The following is a 22,476-nucleotide window of genomic DNA, read 5'->3' on the forward strand; positions in this document are numbered from 1 at the left end:
TCGGCAACTCTTTATTTAATCAACATGATGTCAGATGAACAAACCCCTCCTCGCCACCAAATGTAAAGATTCCATTCTTTACAATCAAAAATCAATAAACATTGTGAAAAAAAAAATTCTTAAAGTTCCATGAGGTCCAAGGGAGAGACGTTACTGATGGGTTACTAATGGGTTTGTTCTTGGTTGCACTCGTGGCCACTTGCATGAGTGTGTCACAGGACATTACAGGAATTGAGGCGTCTGGGTGAGATTGCATGGTCCTTAATGCTGCTGGTGCGAGCGACTGGCGTTTCAAGAACCGTAGAGGCAGTCCGGTAAAGAATTCTTTGTCATTGAATGGCGTTAGTATGATTCGTGGATATTGAATTTTCAATTGATCTTTCAATGCTTCGGATTCATTGAGTGCAAGACGTAGGTGCAGTACATCAGTCGTGGTTGGTCAGTTTTGATTCAGCAGTAAATCTAGCGGTTTTGTTTGTTTGTTTGTTTGTCCTTTGATTATTTAACTCTGGTGGAACAGTCGTTTGTAGGCTGCCGTTTGTTATTGAATGATGTTGAGAGAAGCCTATCTTTTTTAACCGTCTTTACAATTCAGAGTCAGTCGTTTACAGCGGATCGTTTCCAAAGGTTTTAGACGTGCCCTTTCTGAAGAATATATTTTCTCTACTCGTTAAAGTTGAGTTTCATACATTTCAAAGTATTTTTAGCAGGTCGGTGAGTGTTTCTCAAATAGAGAAGTTATTCCCACATTCGTTCTTGGAAAAAAACTGTGGTCGCTTTCGAGGAATAACCTATTTGATGTGTAGGACAGAAACGTATCTTACATTACTAAAGGAATTAAAAAGTAAAGTCGCTAGGGTTAATGATCCACGTGGCCAAATCAGCTATACAAAAGAGGGAAAAAAAGAGAGTGAGAGCACTGCACTGCTATCGTATGGGTCATGTTTTCAACTCCCGTGCAGGCCTGAATTTTTTCAGGCCTTAATTTCACCAATGCCTAAGTAGTATCCATTACTGCGAAGATCACTCTCATCTTCACCGCATCATAGTTATCAAAAAATAGGAAAAGCTGGTCTCACTATGAGGGCAGCAATGGAAGTGTGTTACTGAAAAGATCACGCAGCTTTCATCAACCAAAAAGCACACCTCATCCGCTGAGTCTTGACGAGAGAGAGCAAATGAAGATACGCAGAAATTAGTCTGATTATAAACTGAGTCACTTGTAACACAGCTGGTGATATTACCTAAGGTGTTTTAGTCGACGCTTATTTAATGTTGATAAAAGCCTTCAATTCTCAAATTATTGCAAAAATGATAAATCAGATGCAATCATTTTAAAGTTGGGTACCTTCTTTGTAAAAGGAATCTAATATTTCCCTTGGACGTTTTTCAATACAAGTTTGAGATGACAATGACTCTTTACATTAACACTTTAAGGTGGAGTGTTCCTGCTACATGACAGGAAACTGCCCATAGAATCAGTCCATTTGATGTTAAAAGGGGAATTAAAAAGTTTATGCTTGATTTTCCTTATAGAACAAAGGGTTTATTAATGAACAGAGCCGACAGGAAAAAGCGGAATTCCAATAAAGCGTGAGACTTTCCTTTTCTACGATTGGCTTTTTGAAACCAATTGATTAGCCTTTGTTTCGAAAATGACCCTAAAACTGAGCAATTATATTTTTAACCAAATTTTCAGTGCTCAGATATGTAAAACACGAGTTTTTCACATCTTATTTTCCACAAGCAGAAATAGTTTTTTAACGCAATTACCCTGCCAAGGAAGATGCAGATACAGCCTTCGTAACAAATCTATCCACTTAAAGCTCTGTTTGAATCGAGGATTTCCAGTTAATACGAAAAAAAGGCTTTTCATTTTCACCGCTGGTTCGGGAATATTTTCATGTACTGTTTGCTAAGCTGTCAAATAAATGCAATTTCTACCTTGAGTCTTTTGAACTCACTTTTCACAAAACCTTTCATGTACCTTGCAGGCTGACATTCATATAACACACGAAAAGCTTATTTTCATTTTAGATTTAGTATTGATATTGAAATTTTTACTTTTAGGGTAAAGAAAATTGCTGGACTTAATTATGGAACTAACGTTTACAATTAACTTGTTGACCCTAATGATGGTTTCTCTATGTTTATTTCGAGTATAAATGTAATCTTTCCGCTGCATGAAATGAACTTTCTTGTCGATGGTAGAACATGGATGAAAGCTCCATCTCTCTTTAAAATAATTTCGTGTATAAATTTCCATTTAAAAATTAACTTACTTAGAGGGCGGAATTTAAATGACAATTTCTTGCAAAGCAAATGCCTTTTGCGGTGCCCATGGCAAGAGCGTAAATCTGTTCAGAACTGAAAACTGACAACATGTTAACGCAAAAGTAATTACAGATGTTGATCATTCCCAATCCGCTTTCACCACATTAATGAATAGACATGCTCTAAGTTAGGATATCGCCTTCTGTTTATAACAAAGCAATGGTTTTCAACTCAGCGTTAATTTAGTTTTGAAATTGTTATAGACTTATACATTGCATGGGAAATGATAAAAGAGTATTAACTTACAGTGCAATGTATAAGGATGGAACATGGTCGAAGTATTTTATTCGCTCTCGTTTAGTATGTCATGTTTTTTTTCTTATGTGAAATATCTGTGCCTGAATCGGACTTAATGCAGTGTTGGACATTTTACCTGAAAGGCGGCGAAAACGATTCATCGCTGAACGAGCTTGGTTGATGACTTCTTTTTCCAACGAAAAGAAACAAATTATAGTTATTATCCGAAACCAGCAAGTAGTTTTCTTGATGTGTAACACTTTGGAGGAATAATCTGCGTCACACTTTTATTAAATTTTTTAAAGTGCCTCTTAACTGACGTCCTTTTGGCTCGTAAGCTCATCAGTAACAGCTGATGACTATCGGCTTTGCCTTTAGGCGTACTTCGCGTTAAGATTTCGCTCAGTCGCTCAGCGAAATATTGCCAATCTGTTAGGGGCTATTTGGTCACGATTACTTTGTATGAAAATGTCGAAGAGAGAAGGCAGAGAGTCGAATTTATGTTTATCTGCCTTGACTGAAATTACAGAGTTCGTTTCATTTTCAAATTTAAATGAGACCAAATGGATCAATAGGCTTACTTTAGAGATCCTTCCGCTCACCAATCATTTTTTTGAGTCGCAAGGGCGCGAGAAAGAGTGAAAAACATGGCAGTCTCAAGAATCAGATCCTAACACACACAAAGTAACTCAACCACAAAATATGAGGATAATTATAATTATAAGATCCTTGCATCACACAAAAATGCATCACGCTCTATCGTCAACGTTCATATTGTGCAACGAATTCGATTTCTTTAAGACGAACAACGAATAATTTTGCAAGACCTGAACATCTTGAGGATGATCAATTCAGTGATTGAAATCATTCTCATTAATCAGTATGTACAGTTTCTTTGTCTTCTCTTCAGTAACTTACGGATGTTTGTTGAAGAGATGTTTGTATGAAACTGCTTCTTTTCTTTCTCGTTTCTTTGCTAAACTAGATGGAAAACGTAAGGTCTTCATGAACACAAAAATTAAATGTTATTCACAATTTACGTTCGTTTAAAATATTGAATGAGAGCCGTAGATCCCCGTTATGAATGAACCTAGATTATTCTTTTAAAAAATGTCTCTTCAAACTAAACCCTGGTTCGTAACGTTAAAATACTTGGCCTGGTTTGAATGAGGTCCTAATTCGGAGTTTCCCTCTACCAATTCAGCTTTCAGTACCAGATAAAGAGGTAATTGTTTAGTCCCTGCAAAGGGTGAGCCTGCACAACCAGGCCAGATGCAAAGAAAAATACGTTATATCTGACATACTGTTGACAGAATGTTCGACACTCGATAGTACTTTAAAATTATAATGGAAACGTCAGTTTTAATGGAAAGGATGCTACTGATAGCTTAGCTTTATCTCTGCTCGCGGGCACGGTAACGCTTTTGTGAGTCGCTGAGTACATCCCTAGTTTCGTTGCCATTTTTCATTAATATATGTCGGTCGTTTTGCAGGCTGGGCAGTATTTTTAAAAAAAGACCTCGAACACGACTTCAGGCCGATAAAAAAACTCATTAATCCTCTCATCATTCTGGACGACCTTGCCATGTTTACAGCCCTTAATCATTCAGGTTCTTTTGGCAAGCATTTCGTCATGTTTTAGAAAAAAGCCTTCGGCCTCGGGCGGTATCCAAGACCTCGGGCACAGTTTTTCTCAATACGGCTAGTGAATACCATATTTATGCAGTTATTCTTAGGTATTGGTGTCATCTTATATCGAACATTTTTTCAAGAAAAAAAAACTTTCAAATGTCTTGAAAATAGTTCCTTTTCCTTTTGATGCAGGTGTTTGTTTGAACTAAAAGTGTCCGCTATGGATTACCTGTGGAATACTGTGCTTCTTCGCACTTTTGGATTCATGTTATGGGCGTCTTTGAGCGCTTGTTTGTTTTCTTTTGTGAAATATTGAAATAAAAGAGGAATAAATATGACCATAGATATGACATTGATTATTTTATAACCCTCAAAGAAATAAAGAAAATGAACCTACGGAACAACTTTCACTTGCGTTAAATAAGTTTCGATCCAAGACGAGACCCCTCGTGCCTTTCGAGAGACTTAATTTCGAGTCAATCCATTTATAATTATACAAGACTCCAGGACCGAAAAATTCAAAACCCGATTAACTGCAGTCCTGACTAAGCTACAGGTAAATAACATTTCGACTTAGGATTATTGAAAACTGCGCAAGGAACAACCTTCTAAATTGAAACTCATATGAATAGAGCATAGTCAAAGTAATTTCATTCGCTCTCGCTTAGTATGTTTAATAACCAAATTTAAATGAAATTGTTGTGATTAAATCAGTTTTACTTGTTTGCGGGGGCAAAAGATTCTCCACTGAATGAGATTGCGTGAAAACCTATTTTTCCCAACGAAGAAAGCAGGATATATTTTCCGTGCTCAAGCAACTCGGCCCTGCCTTGTTTACCGTTTGGCCGAAAAAGAATTCATATCAATAAGGATAATAATAATTATAATAATAATAATAATAATAATAACATTGATAGTAACAAAAATAATGAAAAAGATAGCAACATGTACATGTACGTCCTCCTAAATGAATACAGGGATCTTTAGATCTTTTTATGGAAAATTCACAAGAGGCATGGCAGACGGTGACAGCCGATGAACAGCGAAAGCTCTAAAGTGTGTGAAGGAAATTTTTTCAAAATCCTTTGTTTTGTCTGTTAAACGAGTGTAATTGGTTGTCTTGAAAGAATTGATGTGTGCTTGTTCATTCCAAATTGTGTGAGAAAATTATGTGATCATCTGTAACAAATATACATGGCAATTCTTTACCACATCTTTTCATTGTAATACAGAAGCGAAGAGCGAATCACATGCAAGATTAAATTGTTGAAACCTGTACACTCGGTGAAAACAACCGTGTTCAATCAAAACAACAATTTTTACGAATTTTTTGTATAAGTTTCTTTAGCCCCCGAAAAATCGAGTGCCCATCATAACGGTATGTTATCATCTTTTGCATTAAATTACTTTTATCCACTCTTCTGTATAGTTTCACCTGAGAACTGCATTTCTCGTTGCCAATCAGAATAAGGAAATATTTCGAGTTTGACTCATGGTTGCGGATCGTGTGTCGCGTGTGGTGCCTTTAAAGTCGCGCCTATAATTCGCGGGTCTTCAAAGGTCGCTTGTACTAGAAAAAGTTGCTTTGTTTTATTTGTTTTGTTTTTCTGCCTGTTTGATTATGTTGGTGTGCTCCACACGATGCCCAGCTATAACGCTAGTTTGAGTGCTACAGGCTTCAGAACATATCGGATAAGTACTCACTACAGCAATATCATCTCAAAACAATATCGTTCCATCAGTAGTTGTTTTAACCCTATACCAAGTAATCTCTGTTGAATGTGAAATGAATACTCAAGGGAAGATAAATCTTGGAATATGTACACCTCAAACGTAGGCAATTCTTCCTGATCATTTCATTTGTCATCATTCTGTACCCGCATTTCGGTTTTTGGAAGCTGATTTGTACACCTCAGTCTGACGAATTAGCTTTTATTCAGTAAAGAAGTCTCAGATCCGAATCTTACTGCTCCAGGCTAAGCAATTTGAGCAGGTAAAATCTCCTTCAATTTGGCCTTAAAAAACTCAGCACTGATGATGCTCACCTAGAAAATACACATACACTTGACATTATCGTCTTCATTTCTTTTACCAAACGCAATGTTACACGATTAAACTCTTGTCAGGCATCTTAATCTCCTACTCCACGATGAACTTTCACGGCACCAGAAATACATCATTGAACTTCATTCTTAGCCCCAGATTTTTCTCCAATTACTTAATCTTTATAGGAAAAAAAATAAACCTCCCTGTCTATGAGCAATTTATACTCTTAGTTCCCCGACTAGACGTCTCCTGCACGCAATGAATATCTATCAAGCGATGCAATGACACCCCGGAAAAGCAATACAGGAACTAATCATGGAAAAAACTAGTTTCGTTTTATACTCTAATGCACTGGCAGAATTTAGATCGCCCTGCCTTTTTAAAAATTATCTTGGTAATAAATTCTTTTTCTGTGAAATTACTTTCTGAAATTACTGAACAAGGCACCCAAGGAGCACTTTGATATTACGCTCAATTTGCATTCTACTGAAAAGAGTAAATAAAATGCCACTGATTTTTCTGGCCTGGCAAGATGACACTGGCCAAGCAGTGATGAATTTATGTTCATTGCATGGAGCTGAATGGCAAGACAATTATGATTATAGTGAGAAATCTGGCTTGTCAAGTGCGTTTGTTCAGCATCAGCGCTGCAGTTGGTGAGAAGAAGGGCGAACTCAGCGAGATGTACACACTGAAATTGTCATTTTGAGATACTCACAGGCTCTCTTTGCACCCCAATTGCAAGACGGCGGTTTTCAAGCTTAAGGGTAATTTATAATCTTGTTTATAACCAAGGTAAAGCCATGCAACGATATCAACTTATAGACTTTTGATTTCGACCTTCTGCTTTAAGGTATTTTTAGCACGAGTATATTGTTCAGCATTAATTTTGAGTCGAAATATAACACAAATTCCGTATATAAAAATAGTTATCGATTATAGGTGCCTCCCCTACTCATTGATGGTTATTTTCGTCAAAATTTTATATATACATATATAACTATGTTCAATGAATAAACAATACGTACCAAAACTGCCACTATCTACTAAATGCATTATACAACTTTGCGCAGTTGCACTATCCTTACAGAAGAACATTTTCGTGCAATCCGTAGGTAATTAAAGACTTGTATTTATAAAGGTAAAAAAAGCTGTTTAATGCTATAATTATTACTCCTAATCACATTCCAATTCTTGTCTTTATGATAGTCAACTTGTATGCTTCTTGTACAACAATTCTTGATTTTAATTAACATTGCGGTGGTATTTCATAGGTTTTGCAGAAATGTCGCTAACGTTCGTGCCGTTTTACATAATAGTTGTGAGAAACAGGCAAACCACTGAAGATTTTTCTCGATAAATGTTCCATCTATGAGACGCTCTGGAGATTTAGGGTTTTTTCACAATAATGTTCAAAATTGAAATATTTTGCATTTTTGCGATTTAATCCACATCTTCTAAAACCTTCAATGTGAAAATCACATCCGTACTGTCATTGTCTACACTCATGGATGATATAAACAATTTTTTCGTAATCCATGACAGTATCTGCTTCATTCAATTTCGCCAACTGAGAAGGACATTCCACGGTATAATTTGAATATGAAAAACTGATATAGCACGGATCGCAGAGCGATGAACGCCACGTTGGTTTTGTTTCTTAGGTAGTTAGGAAAAAAAAGGTATATCTAATCGAACTTACACCCGAACGATCAAACTACACTATTACTCACTATCACTATCACCTTGAGTGTTCAAGCGTTTCCATTGCATCGAAAAAGCCCAGAATTGGTCGTTATCACTATGCTGCGTCAATTCCCCTTAATAATGGTAGTCTGCTATGACAATTGGAAACCAGTAGGGGTTTAGTTTTGCTTTGGCCGCTACTCAAACTTCGAAAACTTCCCAAAGAGATTTCGTGCCTTTAGAACTCCGACTGAGACAAAAGAGCCGTAATATAACATTTTATAAAATAATTCAAATAGTAGGCGCGCTCTGATTGGCCATAAAACCATTTTACATGAGCGTATGTAAACACGGTTTCGTTCCTCTTTCATTAGTTATTTTATAAAAGAAATGTAAAATGGTTTCCGTGTTTACATAGCCTGATGTAAACACTTGGGAGGTTGGGAGTAAACTTCGGAAACTTGAAAGTCAGCTCTGGATCAAGGTCTGGTAGTGGGAGTACTATTTGTCGACTTCCGGAAGGCCTTCGACTATGTCAACCATTCTATCCTGTTAGAAAAACTGAAGGCCACTGGAATGTAGGGCTCTCTCTTCTCTTGGCTTGCAAACTACCTGTCTAACCGGAACAAGTTTGTTCAAACTTCTGGAAAGAAATCTGCCCTTCAACCTGTGAATTATGGAATCCCACAAGGGTCCATTCTGGGACCGAGATTGTTCTCCATATATGCTAATGATCTTCCCGAATCTACATCTTGTGGTGACCTCTAAATGTTCGTTCACGACACCACGGTTTTTATCATTGGTAAGGATATAGAAATAATCCTCTCTTCACGAATCATCTCTCAAGCGAATTAAATTCCTACCTCAGTCCATTTTGGAATCTATCTATTTCAACGCAATTATTCCTGGTGTTGTGCATAATATTGTTGTTTGGGGCTCTGTTTCCTCGGCACTTATGGAGGATATTGAACGTATTCATATAAGAGCATTAAAGATTGTCTACAAGCTACCTATGACCACTATGACCACTCCAACTGATGAGAAACTGAGGCAATGGAATCCCCTCTCTTCGTATTATGTAAAGAGACTGCTGGTTGTGACCTACCAATCCTATCATGATTCAATTACAGAGAAACTGAATACTGTAATTTCTAAGGCAAAACCCAATCACATTTCAAGGAATTCTTTAAGTATAGAAGTGCCAGGACCAAGATCTGAAATTGGCAGGTCCACTTTTAAACACAGTGCCGCGTTGGCATGGAACCTTCTTCCGCATCATGTCAAGGACATCATTGGGCTTAATGTGAACGAAACATCTACTAAATAGCATAAATTTGGCCAGCGGTTCCTGCTGTGTTTCAATGAAAAACGATGATTTCTTATATTTTTAGATATTTATGTATTATTTACAATGATTGCATTTAAATTTATCTAATCGTTATTGCATTTAAGAAGAAATTTATATCTTGCTCACCTAAATTTTTATCCTTATTTCAGTATGTCAATATTTAATTAGCTGTAGTTAGGCAGGTCCACATCAGGACTTCGGTCATGCCAATTTTCATAATCTACATTGTTAAACAAAGATGTATGTATGTATCTATGTATGCCGTAGGTTCACAGACATAGTGTCATCAAAGGAGCCGCGGAAAAAATTGTAAAAATTAAATAAATTTGTTTTTGAGCTTATCAATAAGTAACTGTGTAGCTATGAATGAATACCACTGTTGCTCATAAACTTTTATTCCATTTGGTGGCTTCTAAAGAAGCCTTTTTCATAAAAGCAGCACTTGGCTCACCGGATGCGTCCGGCGAAATAACTCTTTGTCAGTAAACTTGATCTGAACTTTTTCTACTGGGCGGGGAGCTGTTTTGCGGCCTTGTTCATCTACGAAGGAAAGCGACTTGTCAAGAAGCAGCTTCAAGTTGACTGGAGTGTCGACGCGACATCCGCCGCCTGTTACCATTAAACACCTCTTCAGATAAGGACCAAGGCCTGCTGCTATCAGTTCCTCTTCACTGGCGAGGTACGGAGACCCACGGAGGTCTGAGGGCAAACCAGGAAAGAGCACTCGCGCTACATCGTGCCGTATCGTGATAGTTTCGTTGCACGTCAGGGGCGATTTTAAACCCTTCTCAAATGAAAGAGCTGGTCTCTCCCGCCATTCATTGGCGCGAAATGGATTGACAGATCTGTTCTCGAAGTATTTCACTCGGGAAGTAGCTTTGCCATTGGATGAAGTACTCTGCTCTGCCTCCTTGAAGTTTTGCTACAATACGTTCAACTTCGTAGACGCCCATAACAGTAGGTTTTAACTTCGGTCGGTATTTCAAATTATAGCCACGACGGCGGACATCATTCAATAATGTTGCGTAAAAGCCTGGCTGATGTCTCGCACGCTTTGAAATGTTGTTGCATATAAGTTTTAGCTACTGATTGGATTAAATGAAACTATACTATTTATATATGTGTTCTGAATGATCAAAACGGATCCAACTGTGAAAAGTTATGTAACTGTTCCCTCGGCCGTCAACCTGTTCGTGGCGGCCGTTTGTTGGTTAGTTTGCTTGCTTTTTCTTCTGTTTGGTCGGACTGCGTTAATCGGTGGAGTAAAAGAGCGCGAGTGTGAAGTACAAGTGAGTGATATGCTTTTACGCCCGTCAATACGGATAGATTTCCATGGCCCGTTGGTGGCCGCATTAACAGGGTTCCACCCTAGTCTCTTTTGCAATTGTTGTTGTTGTCTTTTTTTTTTCATCGCGTAACTCTTCTTCTTGATGGCTAAACAAGGACGAAAAGCCCTGTTCAGCCATCAGAATTTTTCAGTGGAGTACGACAACGCAAGTGTCAAGTAAAAGCGAGTGACCCACGCATCGCGCTCGCTATAAAACTGTGGTTAGGCCATTTTTTCGTGCTCCTCATTCTCTTTGATACGGGGGTACGCCAAAACCACATTTAAGACAAAGATTGAATGAAACTAAAATTTCACTTGACCACAGATTAGCTGGCTTTCTGAGCACCGCTTTTTATAACCTTCAATCAAGCGTTTTTTTAATGTCAGTCCGCAACCGCAAGCCTTTCGTACTCAAAACCGCCTGATCGCAAGTTACGCTTCTAAATCCGCCTATTCTTCATGATACTATTTTCTAAATTCTTCTATTTTCTATTTTCATGATACTAATTTTTATAATTCTAATAAAATTTTGACCAACGGGAGTCTGTATAAGAATTCGCAGCAAACGAATTTGCTAAACGCTTTGTTAAGAGCGTGGCTATTGTTCACTTTATGTCACCTTGGGATTTACTTTACGCATCCAACCGTTTGATTGACAGCAGCTGAAATCTGCCAAGAGACTCATGTACTCTCAAAGCCTTACCTGCTAACCAATCACGACCGACTAGTTCAGGATATGCAAAATATTATGCTGCCCGCTGATAAAATGGGCACTGGAAGTACATGTCGCGAAAGACAATAGCATTCTGTAATGTTAATGTCGTGAATGAGTCGTTTGTATGGTGCCGGTAGTGGTTGACACCTGTTGAGGGGACTCTGTTCCAAGTTAGTAAACCAGCTTCCAGGGTCAGTCGTTGAAAGTAGTTAGTGCTGTAGGTTAGGCACTACGCAGAGTCCCAGTCAATAGTGCGGTTCGTAAGTCGGTGATGTTCAGCAATGTGATTGTTGACATCGCCTTTCCTCGTCACTCGTTTGTGTTCGGTCAGTCTAGTTGCGAGGTTTCTGCCAGTCTCACCGATGTAGGAGGCGTGGCAGTCGGAGCAATTGATCTTATATACTGCTCCTTGTCTGTTCCTCGGTTCGTCTCTGTCTTTGATGTTAGTCAGTAACCGACGTAGTGTGGTAATAGGTTTGTGAGCGACGCGGATATTGAATGGTTGTAGGATGCGTGAGATGGTCTCAGATATGCCCTTTATGTATGGTATAGTGGCTGTGGTCGTAGGAGTTGCGTTGTCGTTAGCTTCGGTAGTAGTAGTAGGTCTGTGAGTGTTACGTTGGATGAAGTCTTCGTTGTAGTCGTTCTTTGAAAAAACACGGTTAAGGTACTTGTTTTCGTCGGATAAGCTGTCTGTCGTATTACATACTAATTGCGCTCGTCGGGTAAGAGTCCTGATAGTAGTGGCTTTGTGAGATGTCGGGTTGTAAGATGACTTGTCCAGTAATCTGTCGGTATGTGTCGGTTTCCTGTAAACTGTTGTCCGTAGTGAATTGTCGTCACGGCTTACTAAGCAGTCTAGAAAAGGTAGTTTACCATTTTCTTCGACCTCTCTAGTAAACTGTATGTCAGTGTTCGTTTAGGTGGTGGTGGAATGCGTCAATTTCGTCGTGTCGTACGTCAGTGAAAGTATCGTCAACGTAGCGGCATAACCAGAGTGGTATCGTCTGTCGGCAAGTCGAAAGGGCGCTTTCCTCGATGTTCTGCATCACAATTTCTGCTACAACAACAGAAACCAGACCCCATAGCTGTACCGTATAACTGTTTGTAGTGTTTGCCGTTGTACTGAAGTAAGTTGATGTCAGGCAAAGGTTTAGTAAGTCCATAATGTCCTCTGTCGGTAGCGGTAGAGGGTCTGTAGATTGTAGGATGACAGTCTCAGTACATTGTAGTGCCAGTTGAAGTGGAATACTTGTAAAAAGCGATTTCACATCAAATGACACTATTTTGTAGTCGTCAGGTATCCGTACAGTCTTCGTGGCGTTAATGAAGTCCTCGGTGGATTGTAGTTTTCGTCTGGATTTGTCGGTGAGCGGTTGTACTATTGTCGTTAGGTACTTGGACAGTTGGTATGTCGGAAAACCACAGAAGGAAACAATAGATCGCATTGGGAAACCAGGTTTGTGTAGTTTCGGCAGACCATAAAGTTTCGGTGGCTGTGGTACTGAGCACCTTAGTCGGTAGTAGCGTTGGGTGTCAATGGCGTTTGTCTTCTTGAGTGTCAGTAATGTTCTGCTAAGTTTGCGTTGAAGCGTAGGAGTCGGGTCACGTTTGAGTTCTTCGTAAGTCTGTTTGTCGTTAACAAGTGCGTCCATTTTGTCGTGATAGTCAGTCTTGTCCATGACAACAGTAACTCGTCCTTTGTCGGCTAGTAGAAAAGCTATGTCCTTGTCGTTTCTCAGTCGTTTAAGGGCATGTTGTTCGTCTTTAGTCAAGTTGCTGTCATGTAGTGACGCTGATTGTATAGTGGAATTCTACTTTTTCAATTCTACTTCTGATGTTACCCTTAGTAGACTCAGGTAGCTCTCGTTGTCGAGAAAGAGCTGCCTCAACACTAGATACAATAGCTTCGGTCGGTATCCGTTTCGGAGTAACTGAGTGTTACAGTTGTCGACTGACAACAACCTTTCACTTGACTCTGATGATGACTTCCGCTCAGGTTGTCGAAACGTCAGTCACCACTACCGACAACAGTCCTTCTCAGGACTACACTCACCCGGACGATCAAACCACACTATTACATGTTAACCCCCGGGTTCAAACCATTTACTGAATAACAGTAAATGCATCCCAACAGTTGCTTTCTTCTTCGAATGCCTTAAATTTTGCCATCGATCAGGAAACATAAACGAACGTTAATGAACGCATGGTTTCTATTTAAAAATTAAGCGAAACATGTGTTTCTCATAGAAATCTTATCTTCTGATACATAGTATTCTAGACTTTACATAGGAAGATCATAACTAATAACTATAAAGTACTATCATTAAATGCCATTTAATTTATTGCTCCCAATCATTGAATGAGCGCAGTATGTATAGGTGGCTTAGTCTTTGCGCCATTCTGTTTCCTAGGAGCACATAAATCTTTAAAACGAATAGGATTCTTGGTTTTAAATTGAAATCAATAGCAATAGTTTCTTTCGAATTAAAGAGAAACAGTTCATATTAAAGGTCTGTACATGCTTTTTATTGTTTCGGTCTTTCCACACATTGTTAGATACTTTTTGTGATGCGTAGCTTCCGTAAGAGCGATACAGCATTCCTTTGGTGATTGTAGTGAACCTGGTCTGACCTTGGTTTATCTTTTCTTGTTGCGAAATAAGATGGGTCTTTGTCAAATTCCTGTACAACGAAATACACACTTTTAGTACAACCATTTTATCGCATCAACCCTTTCCCGCTAACGTTTCAAGGGATCCAGGAAACTGAAAACATTTGGTCTTCGAGTAAAAGCAACTTCTCTCTAATTTGTATTTAGCTAATCGATGGGATGATATTGAATGCCAAATTCAATAAGAAAATGTTCATTGCGCTCGTGTTGATAAACGGATGGGGAAAGAGTGGAAGATGAACTGACCATAGTTCCAATTGAATTAAAAAATATACTACTATTTAACAATTTTAGAAAACCAGAAAAGCAACATTAAATCGTGATTCCGAGCCGTACACAGATCCACAGGTTTGCTTCGATCAAGTCTTACCAGGGTTCTGCACAGAAGAAGATGTGAAATGAAATGAAATGAAGAAAATCAAGATTGATGAAAAAAAATTTCACAATGGATCAAATCAGAAAAAAGAAACCGCGTGATGAACTTATTTAAAACCTGGTATCAGTTTTTGTCACAGAATGTTTTCCACTATCCAAATGGTGCAACACAGACGTAAAAACAACATAAATAAATGTCATACTTATCGTTTTTTTCCTCGGAAAACTAAAAAAGATATTTAAAAGGGAGCAGATGAAGAATTCAGTTAGCTTGAGTTTGAATCTCAGCACACCATTACATTTATTTCTATCTATTCTTTATCGAAGGTCTTTGGTTGGAAATTGTCTATATACAGTTGGATTTCAAGGCATAGCAAAGAACAATGAAACTTTTTACCTGTGTTGGAATAAATGAACGACCGGCAGCTGGACAAAGCATTGACCCAGGCCGACATCTTTTCAATCCTTGAACTGGTTGGCACACAAACATAAACATGAAAACTACCGCCACCCGGTGCATCTTGATTATACTGTGCGTGCCTATTTGTGAATTAAACAAATTTTACTGAAAATGTAGGGAAGCTACGAGGTATACTTCCTGAACGAAAATATCGCTTAAATGTGACCTTTTTTCGCACTACCTTTATACAGTGGGGAAATTGTGAGATCTTACTTCTTTAAATATAGAAACAAATAAAATTTTGCCGTAAAATATCCCAAATGCGGACAGATGATTGTTAATGGATTCACTTTTGAGGCATTCTTTAGAACAGAACCGAATTTCCGTTTCCCTGTTTATCGAACAATGCGATTATCGAATAGCACGCTCACGTTTAAATCAATTGGTCGTTTTCTGCAAGATGGATGACACGGGAAGTAATTTAGCTGTGTAATTAACGTATGACAGGATAATCAACCAAATTTCCTGTTCTCCTGACTGAATAAAGCGATGTTATTGTAATATACAGTCTGAGCAATTAAAAGGTATTCAGCAGAACGTGTCAAAGTTCGATGTCTCAGTGATATTAACATCAAAGTTTAATAACGTCGTTTTACCACCCTCGAACAGTAACGGTTAATTTTGTGGGTAATTATTTCCAAGAGAGGCCCTTCTTTTAAAATGTAAATTTTGATAAGATGGCACAATGCATGGACTCTGATTACTTTACAGTTTCTCTGCTGCATTTCACCGTAATCTTAAGAACTGTAATTTTTTTTTTCAGGAACACCTTTTTCGCACCTTTATTAAAGTCTATTTGCGTTTGCGTCCCATTGTAAGTGCCTAATACTCATACTGGAAGGCAAATGGCGGCTATAAATCATAAAAACAAACACTTCATTCAAAACGGTAAAATACAATTTTCAGACGACAGATCTGTGTTGTAGATACTCTCGAGGACAAGCATCTCGGCGGCAGCTAGGAATTACACATCGCTTTAATGTTGATCAATACGATATCCGGTACAAAAATTTGTTAATTTCCCAAAAGTAAAATATTGAAAATAAATTAAATATTTTCAGGTTTTTCTTTGTGATATTTTCGAACCAAGTAGTACCAAATATGAATTCCCATAAACGAAGAGGAATAATCATATGCATATTCAACTCTTCGTTAACTTTTATGTCGTTCCTTGTAAAAATTGCAAGGATTTCAACCACCCATAATTAAGATTTTTTTTTGGTAATACCAAACTTTATCTCTTCGAAGATAACTCATAAACCGGACTAAGATAGGAAACGAAATGACGCAAGGATCCGTCTTAACCAGTGTAGGCCTATTTCTGTTAAACGACATTTATTATAGCTTTATTTCTTTCAAGCGAGAACAAGACAAGTAAAAGAAAATAAAGATCCAAACTAGATAAACTTGTAAACCTTATTATGTTTTTCCAGTACACATCGTAGTATATCCAAAGGAGATAATAATCGATAAATGTAGACTGCGACTGTACATCACATCTCTTTCCAGCCCTTATTTAAGTTGCATCTAAAGTTTTATTACGAAGTCGGTCTCCTCAAGTACTCCCCGTGTTTTTTTTGGTTACTTCCGTGATAAGATAACATGCGGTGTTAATAAAAAAACCATTGTTTCGACTTTGAAGCCTAAATATAGCCGATAAAACGAAAGCAATTAGCAAACTTCTCTCCCTTTAAAAATTAAATTGATTTTTGAGTTAATTTCCTGTACTTAATGTGTACCTGTCAGTCTGAGAGTTCACAAAGGCCGAATGAAAAGAAAAGTAAAATGACTTAAATTAGAGTAAAATGTTAATATCACTCTTTAGAACTGTTTTCGAATTCGCTACGAGGGTGAGTGATTGCTCTCAATATTAAATATATGTGATTTCTTTCGGCATGATACGAAAGCAATATGTCAGGCCCAAATGTTTCTCGTAAGAATTGAATTTGTCTCTTAGCCTTAACCTACAATTCATTCTTTTTTGACCCGGAAAATATTACCAATATTATCTTATGCACCCTGGAATACTGAAAATAGGAAAGAGACTCGAAGTAAGGAAAAACGACTAATCAAACCTTACCAAGAATTAGTCGGCCAAATCAGTCTATTTGAACTTACATAATCCAAAAAGTCTTTGTTTACGATAAAGACTTTTTTAAATATATTTCATTTTGTTTTTATGCCCGTGCTCTGAATTGTGACTCATTATTCAGACACCTAGCTTTGGACGATGAACTTAAACACTGCCTTGTTTGATAACGTTTTATACTTTACAGGAAAATGTTTTCAAACCAAATTTTGCCGGATCAGTCTGTTAAGTTCTTTAACCGACTGATCCGCTTAATCTCTTGAGAAAACGTAAGCAGCTTCCAATAAATTTTGTTACGCTCTCAGTATATCGTAAATTTATCGTTAAGAACAAGATTAATCTAAATGCATAACACATAACAATTATGAAAAAATAATTTGCCAAAAATATTTTGCTTTAGTTTTTGAAAAAAATCAAAATTGCAGGTCTACTGACCATTCAAAATAGTAGCAAGGAGATTTTAGGGTTTAACTAATATGACATCAAAAATCCCTCTCATTTACATGGCACAACTTCGCTAAAACACTGAGCTGGCCAGAAACTGTTTCTAACGACTGCGTTTAAAAATAATGGTTAAAATGATAAAAATTTAACCCTCTTTTAAGAAGTACTCAAGAAGCCCCACATGTTGTAACTGCAATGCAATAAAATACGTAGCAATGGTCAGCCATGACTTACTCTACGGCTGCGCTGCCCTGTTCACATAGCTATTTCTTAACAAAGCACTGGATTAGCTGTAGAACCAATGTAACAGTACGCAAAAGAAGAGGAAACTCGACAAAGAAATTAAAGGCGTTAACCTAGAAAACACAAACATCAATACGTTTAGAAATGAAAATGGGAATCATTCCTTAAGAATTAATCAACAATTTGAGCATGGCATTGAGTATTAGTGGTGTTATGCTTGCGAAGAAGACTTGGACTGTAATTATTCATTCGCTTCAAAAAGGAGAATATCTTTCACAGACTTTAAATAATATTCGAACTTAGAGAAAGATTAAGGCTTTGATTAGTGAGAACATCTTTAGCATCCTCTCTCTCGCTCATTTATTATCGAGTGCATGTTCCGTTTTCAATCCGGAGCTAAAGGGCACCGAATCAGATCTGGTCGTTTGCCTTCTTCGCATGTCTTTCAAATAAAATAGTTTAATAATATGAACTTAATACATTTAACATAACATTTCTGGCGCGTTAAAAAACTTATGTACGATATTATCTTAAAGTTATAGACCGAAGTGTATGAAAAAGTCAGTGTATGAAAAACAAAGTAAGCTACCGTTTTAACTGACCAGAAAAAACATTCTACTGTAAACCCTCGATTGATCAAGACAACGCAGGAACCTTTCAGAGTTACGTTTCGCCTTCAGATCGGTTCCTTTTTCGGACCACATAAAATTTACTTACGCCGACCGTGTAACTACAATAAAGGTTCCTCGGAAATGAAGATCCCATATTTGTGGTCGGTCTCTTTGAACAACGGGCGCATTAGTTCTTGTTTGGATACTAGAAAATGGCCTGTAAATTCGTTACGCCTTCCAATTAAAATGAATTTAGCGCTTTCATATTTGAATATCGATCGAAAGTGTCAAGACTATGGAGTTCTTATAGGACCAAGCCATACTCAAATACGACATAGATTTTATGTTCCTCAATAAGTGGTTAAATTTAGCTCTTGGTTAATGAGAAATCTAAATTAAAAATTAGAGTAACGTAATGAAAAGTTGTTGAAAGTTCAAACTGATCTCATTAAATGGAAGGACGGAAATTTGCAGGTGCGTTGAAGGAGCTATCAAAATTATCCCATCTTTTGTAGGTCTAACAAATTTTACCCTACCAACATCATATCTTGTTGAAATACTAGGTTCCATTTTATTTTTGTCGCCGAAGTATATCGTCTTATCACATTTAAGTTTTTCATCTGTACCAATGGTGTACGGCTGATTGGTTTTTCAGTCTTGATTAAAAGTGCGAATTGTTGATCAAGCAACCACCTTTTATTATTTTTTAAATAAATATCCTAACAAAATCCTTGCTCACATATGTCTCTTTCATGCCGCCAAGACAATTTAAAATCCCCCCATGTTAGTGTTGTCGTTATTTAAACCAGATCAAATACCTACGTTTCTTATCTGCACTCACACAAGCTCTGCCTGAAGAATTTTCAAATTCAGAAAATGTACTGCAAAATAGGAATTTTTCTCTCGGCATTACTTTTGATTAACTTGGTATCACTTGGTTTTTTGGAAGCTACGCCTGGCAAAGGTTGTCGACCGGGTTTAATGATGTGCAACCGTCGAAACGGGAAAAGGCAAGTAAAGGTGAGTCACCGTCTTTGAAAATAGAAAGTGAAACTTTGAAAAGCTATACTATGGCACAGCACGTTGCTGTGATGTCGTTCTAATGTGACATAATGGGTAAGGACTAGTCTTTATTTCTTTTTCACGGGATGATTTTGACGTTAGTTTCTAAGGTTGACAAATGTCGCCAAACTTCTAATGCAATTCGGATAATAAATCGTGAATTGACCAAGAAAAGTTGATCGAGACACGTGGCACGCGTATATAAATCTCAAGAAGGTCCGTACATGATAGATCAAGCTTAGTTTCATGAAGAAATATTCCGATTCCTGTGAAAAAATAATTCCTTTTGATTTCCAAATGTGTTGCGGTGAACCTATGCATAATCTACTGTAACAGTATAAAGGGCGATAAAGCAGAGATCCTATTCAAGAATGTATGGCCGCTAGATTCAGACACTAAAATTTCTGGTAGCCCTGTTTTAAACCAACATGAATCTTTTTTTTCCTCTACTTTTCAACTTGATAGCACTGGTAACACTGTAGACCACGAAATGATTGTATTCAATAAAAAAAGGCAGCCAATCAGCAAATTAGTAGGCATCAAAATGTTCATAAAAAAAGCGTTCTCCGTCTAAACTGAACGAGTGTGTAACGTTATCATATTAGTAGCCACTGACCATCACCTATCATAAGCAATGCAAGAGAGTTATCGGTTTTTTTTCCACCAGACGGAAAGCCAGAATACTTTGTGGCTACATTTTGCTGATTCAGTGGTCCCATTTGTCGCCGAAATTTTTATCTTTAGCAGCACAATTCTCGAAATTCAACTCTACTTTCGGTTGTACAGACAGGAAGTTGATTTGCCAGGTTATTTAGTTTTCCAGTGCTTTTGTGACCTAGGTTTTCTATGTAAACATGTTATTAAGAGTTCGTGAATGAGCCGATGTTCTCAATTGTAAGACCTACCGTTGATCGCTTTCACCTCACTAAGCAGCATGCAGCTTAATTTATTTATTGTGGAATTTTATTCTTAGCAAGTTTGTCAAGCTTGATCCAATTCGCAAGCAGAGGTAGTTGTATATCACCCTTAATTCAGGTTATTTTGTAACATTATGCTAAATTAAACGCCTCGTTATCACTATTGTTTCAGCTGATGCAAATATTGGTGTCACCTTTCCTACATTTGATGAACCTTCGAATTAAATCAACATCAAACACTATCCAGTACATGAAAACTAAACTCACGTTGGCTTCATTTGCGCTAACATGTAGGACCACATTGACAATGAGTTGCCGCTTTTCTGAGGCGTGTCGTGTCGGTGCGCGTCTATTTAGAGGATTCTCTGGATTAAACCTTATTTGTAAAGTTAGATTTACTAACAGTGAATCATGCTCATTGCAGCTTGGCACTCAGTTGACACAGCGACGTTTGGAGGCTGACGATGAAACATTGAAGGTATTGGTTCATGGACACGTAGTTTAGTGCGTATTTTTTCACGTATCACACGAGGTTTGTGTCTCACGCTATCAGTTTGAGTTTGGGTAACTTTTAATTTGCTGTCAATGAAGCAATTTCAGTCATCAGAGTAAGTAAAGCAAAAGTATAGATCTCACATAAATATAATGAATACCTTGAGATCAAAATGTGCTAAAATATAACAGAATGAAAAAACAAGGAAGATGTCCTATTGTTGTTAAATAAAAATGAAGAAAGTGAACCCTCGATGAGGACCACATCATGCACTCCAGATTAATGCTGCAATGCAATGATGCTTGATGTCTAATGCTTGTATTATCAGTTTACTCCAAGATTTATTAATTGCAGACCAGGTTGATAATTCTATTTCCGTATATCCTAGACAATCGCTAACGACATCCAAGAGTTTGGAGACAGTAAGTACTTGGGTGACTGACAGAATGACCAGGAGAGAGCCAAACAAAGAACGAACTACTTCCTTTGACTCCTCGTTTTAGAGAGCTAGTTTCCTCAAAGCATATATATGAAAAAATATGAAACATTTATGTTAAACATTAAGATTGAAAGGATTGACCCTCGATTTGCAGTCTTCCAACCGAACACGCTTTATAAGAGTCAATAAAGATATCCTAATGTCGTTATGTCATGGTGGCATATTCTATGAACCTAGATAACCGAGGGGTCCCAGATAGGTCAAACTTTTTGTTGATGGTGACTGTCATCGTTACCTCAAATCTTACATGTATTTTACGAAATTAGTTAAACGTTTTCGTATCTTACTCACCTTTGAAGTCGTTCGTCGGAATGTCGCACAAACGGTTGCGTAGCTGAGGAGACCGCACTCTTACCCTTGGACTGTGTTACCTATGTACACAATATCAGATCTTTCTCCTCTATTGGCTGGCTACTACACTTTGATGTTATCTAATCAAAACATTCTTCGGTTATAATCTATAAATTAACAACAGTAATAGTAGATCGTTCAGTGTTCTTTTTCAGGTTGGATTAATCCTGTAAAGTTGGTTTTTCTAGGTTTAACTGCAACCGAAGGATAACACAAGACCACTTTTCATTTTTTTTCGCTTATAATTGTAAAACTCGCTATTTTATGGGGGTTTTTTTCTTGTTGGGGAACCCTCAGGGACCTTGGAATAGGAAGAGAGACACTTAAGTCGGAGTCATTAGTTATTAAACTACAGCTGGGTATCTCCTGAGATAAAGAGGCCTAAATGTTCCCTAACCATTTAATGAAATTCGTAAATGAAACCCGTAAATGTAATGATCAGATCAACGGAATCAAAGTTTTCAGTTTCTTCCGATTCCACTCACGGAGCCATCGCTGACAATCCATTTAAAGCTAGGGTATCGGTTTTGCAAGCACAAGCGGAATACTTAACTATTGAAAGCGTGACATGCGAAAGTCTGGATGAGCAATGTAGAAATGGTTCCAACACTAGTGAAGACCAAGTGTCAACCGGATGATCAGGACTTGTTTACGTACTTTCAGCATGTGAACGCCATGTCGAGTCTCTGGCATGGCTAAACACCAACAAGACCTTTCACATTACCTTCAGGAGTAAGACAAGAACTTCAACCATCTCCTTCAATTTCCTCTCAGTCATTCAATGAGAAAAAGCAAAAGGTCAATCTTGAAGAACCCAATAATCACTACTAAAACAACTTGGCAACATCCATTGAAACAATATGACGCGGCGATTTTTTTTGCCATTTTGTAATTATGATACACCAGTAGAAGTAAAAAACGAATTACATATACA

The 22,476-nt window shown here is 37.7% G+C and overlaps 1 protein-coding gene, 1 long non-coding RNA gene and 1 pseudogene across 2 annotated transcripts; 1 reads left to right on the forward strand and 2 right to left on the reverse strand.

Annotated features, from left to right (window-relative positions):
- Positions 1 to 9,710: 9,710 nt before the first annotated feature.
- On the reverse strand, positions 9,711 to 12,491 carry LOC149045045 (uncharacterized; annotated as a pseudogene).
- A 1,339-nt stretch (positions 12,492 to 13,830) lies between these two features.
- Positions 13,831 to 15,779, reverse strand: LOC113667353 (uncharacterized). Its single transcript, XM_089207911.1, has 4 exons — positions 15,731 to 15,779; positions 15,047 to 15,164; positions 14,771 to 14,913; positions 13,831 to 14,009 (listed from the first exon to the last, which is right to left on the reverse strand). Exons 1-4 carry the CDS (start codon positions 15,777 to 15,779, stop codon positions 14,002 to 14,004), a joined length of 318 nt encoding a protein of 105 aa, XP_089064037.1. The 3' UTR covers positions 13,831 to 14,001.
- A 3,174-nt stretch (positions 15,780 to 18,953) lies between these two features.
- LOC113667337 (uncharacterized) lies at positions 18,954 to 21,339 on the forward strand. The gene is made up of 3 exons (XR_016186458.1): positions 18,954 to 19,240; positions 20,624 to 20,677; positions 21,081 to 21,339. It is a non-coding gene; the product is annotated as an uncharacterized LOC113667337 (long non-coding RNA).
- Positions 21,340 to 22,476: the final 1,137 nt, after the last annotated feature.

Source organism: Pocillopora damicornis, chromosome 5, assembly GCF_964200805.1.
Source record: "Pocillopora damicornis chromosome 5, jaPocDami1.2, whole genome shotgun sequence".
Taxonomy (NCBI): domain Eukaryota; kingdom Metazoa; phylum Cnidaria; class Anthozoa; order Scleractinia; family Pocilloporidae; genus Pocillopora; species Pocillopora damicornis.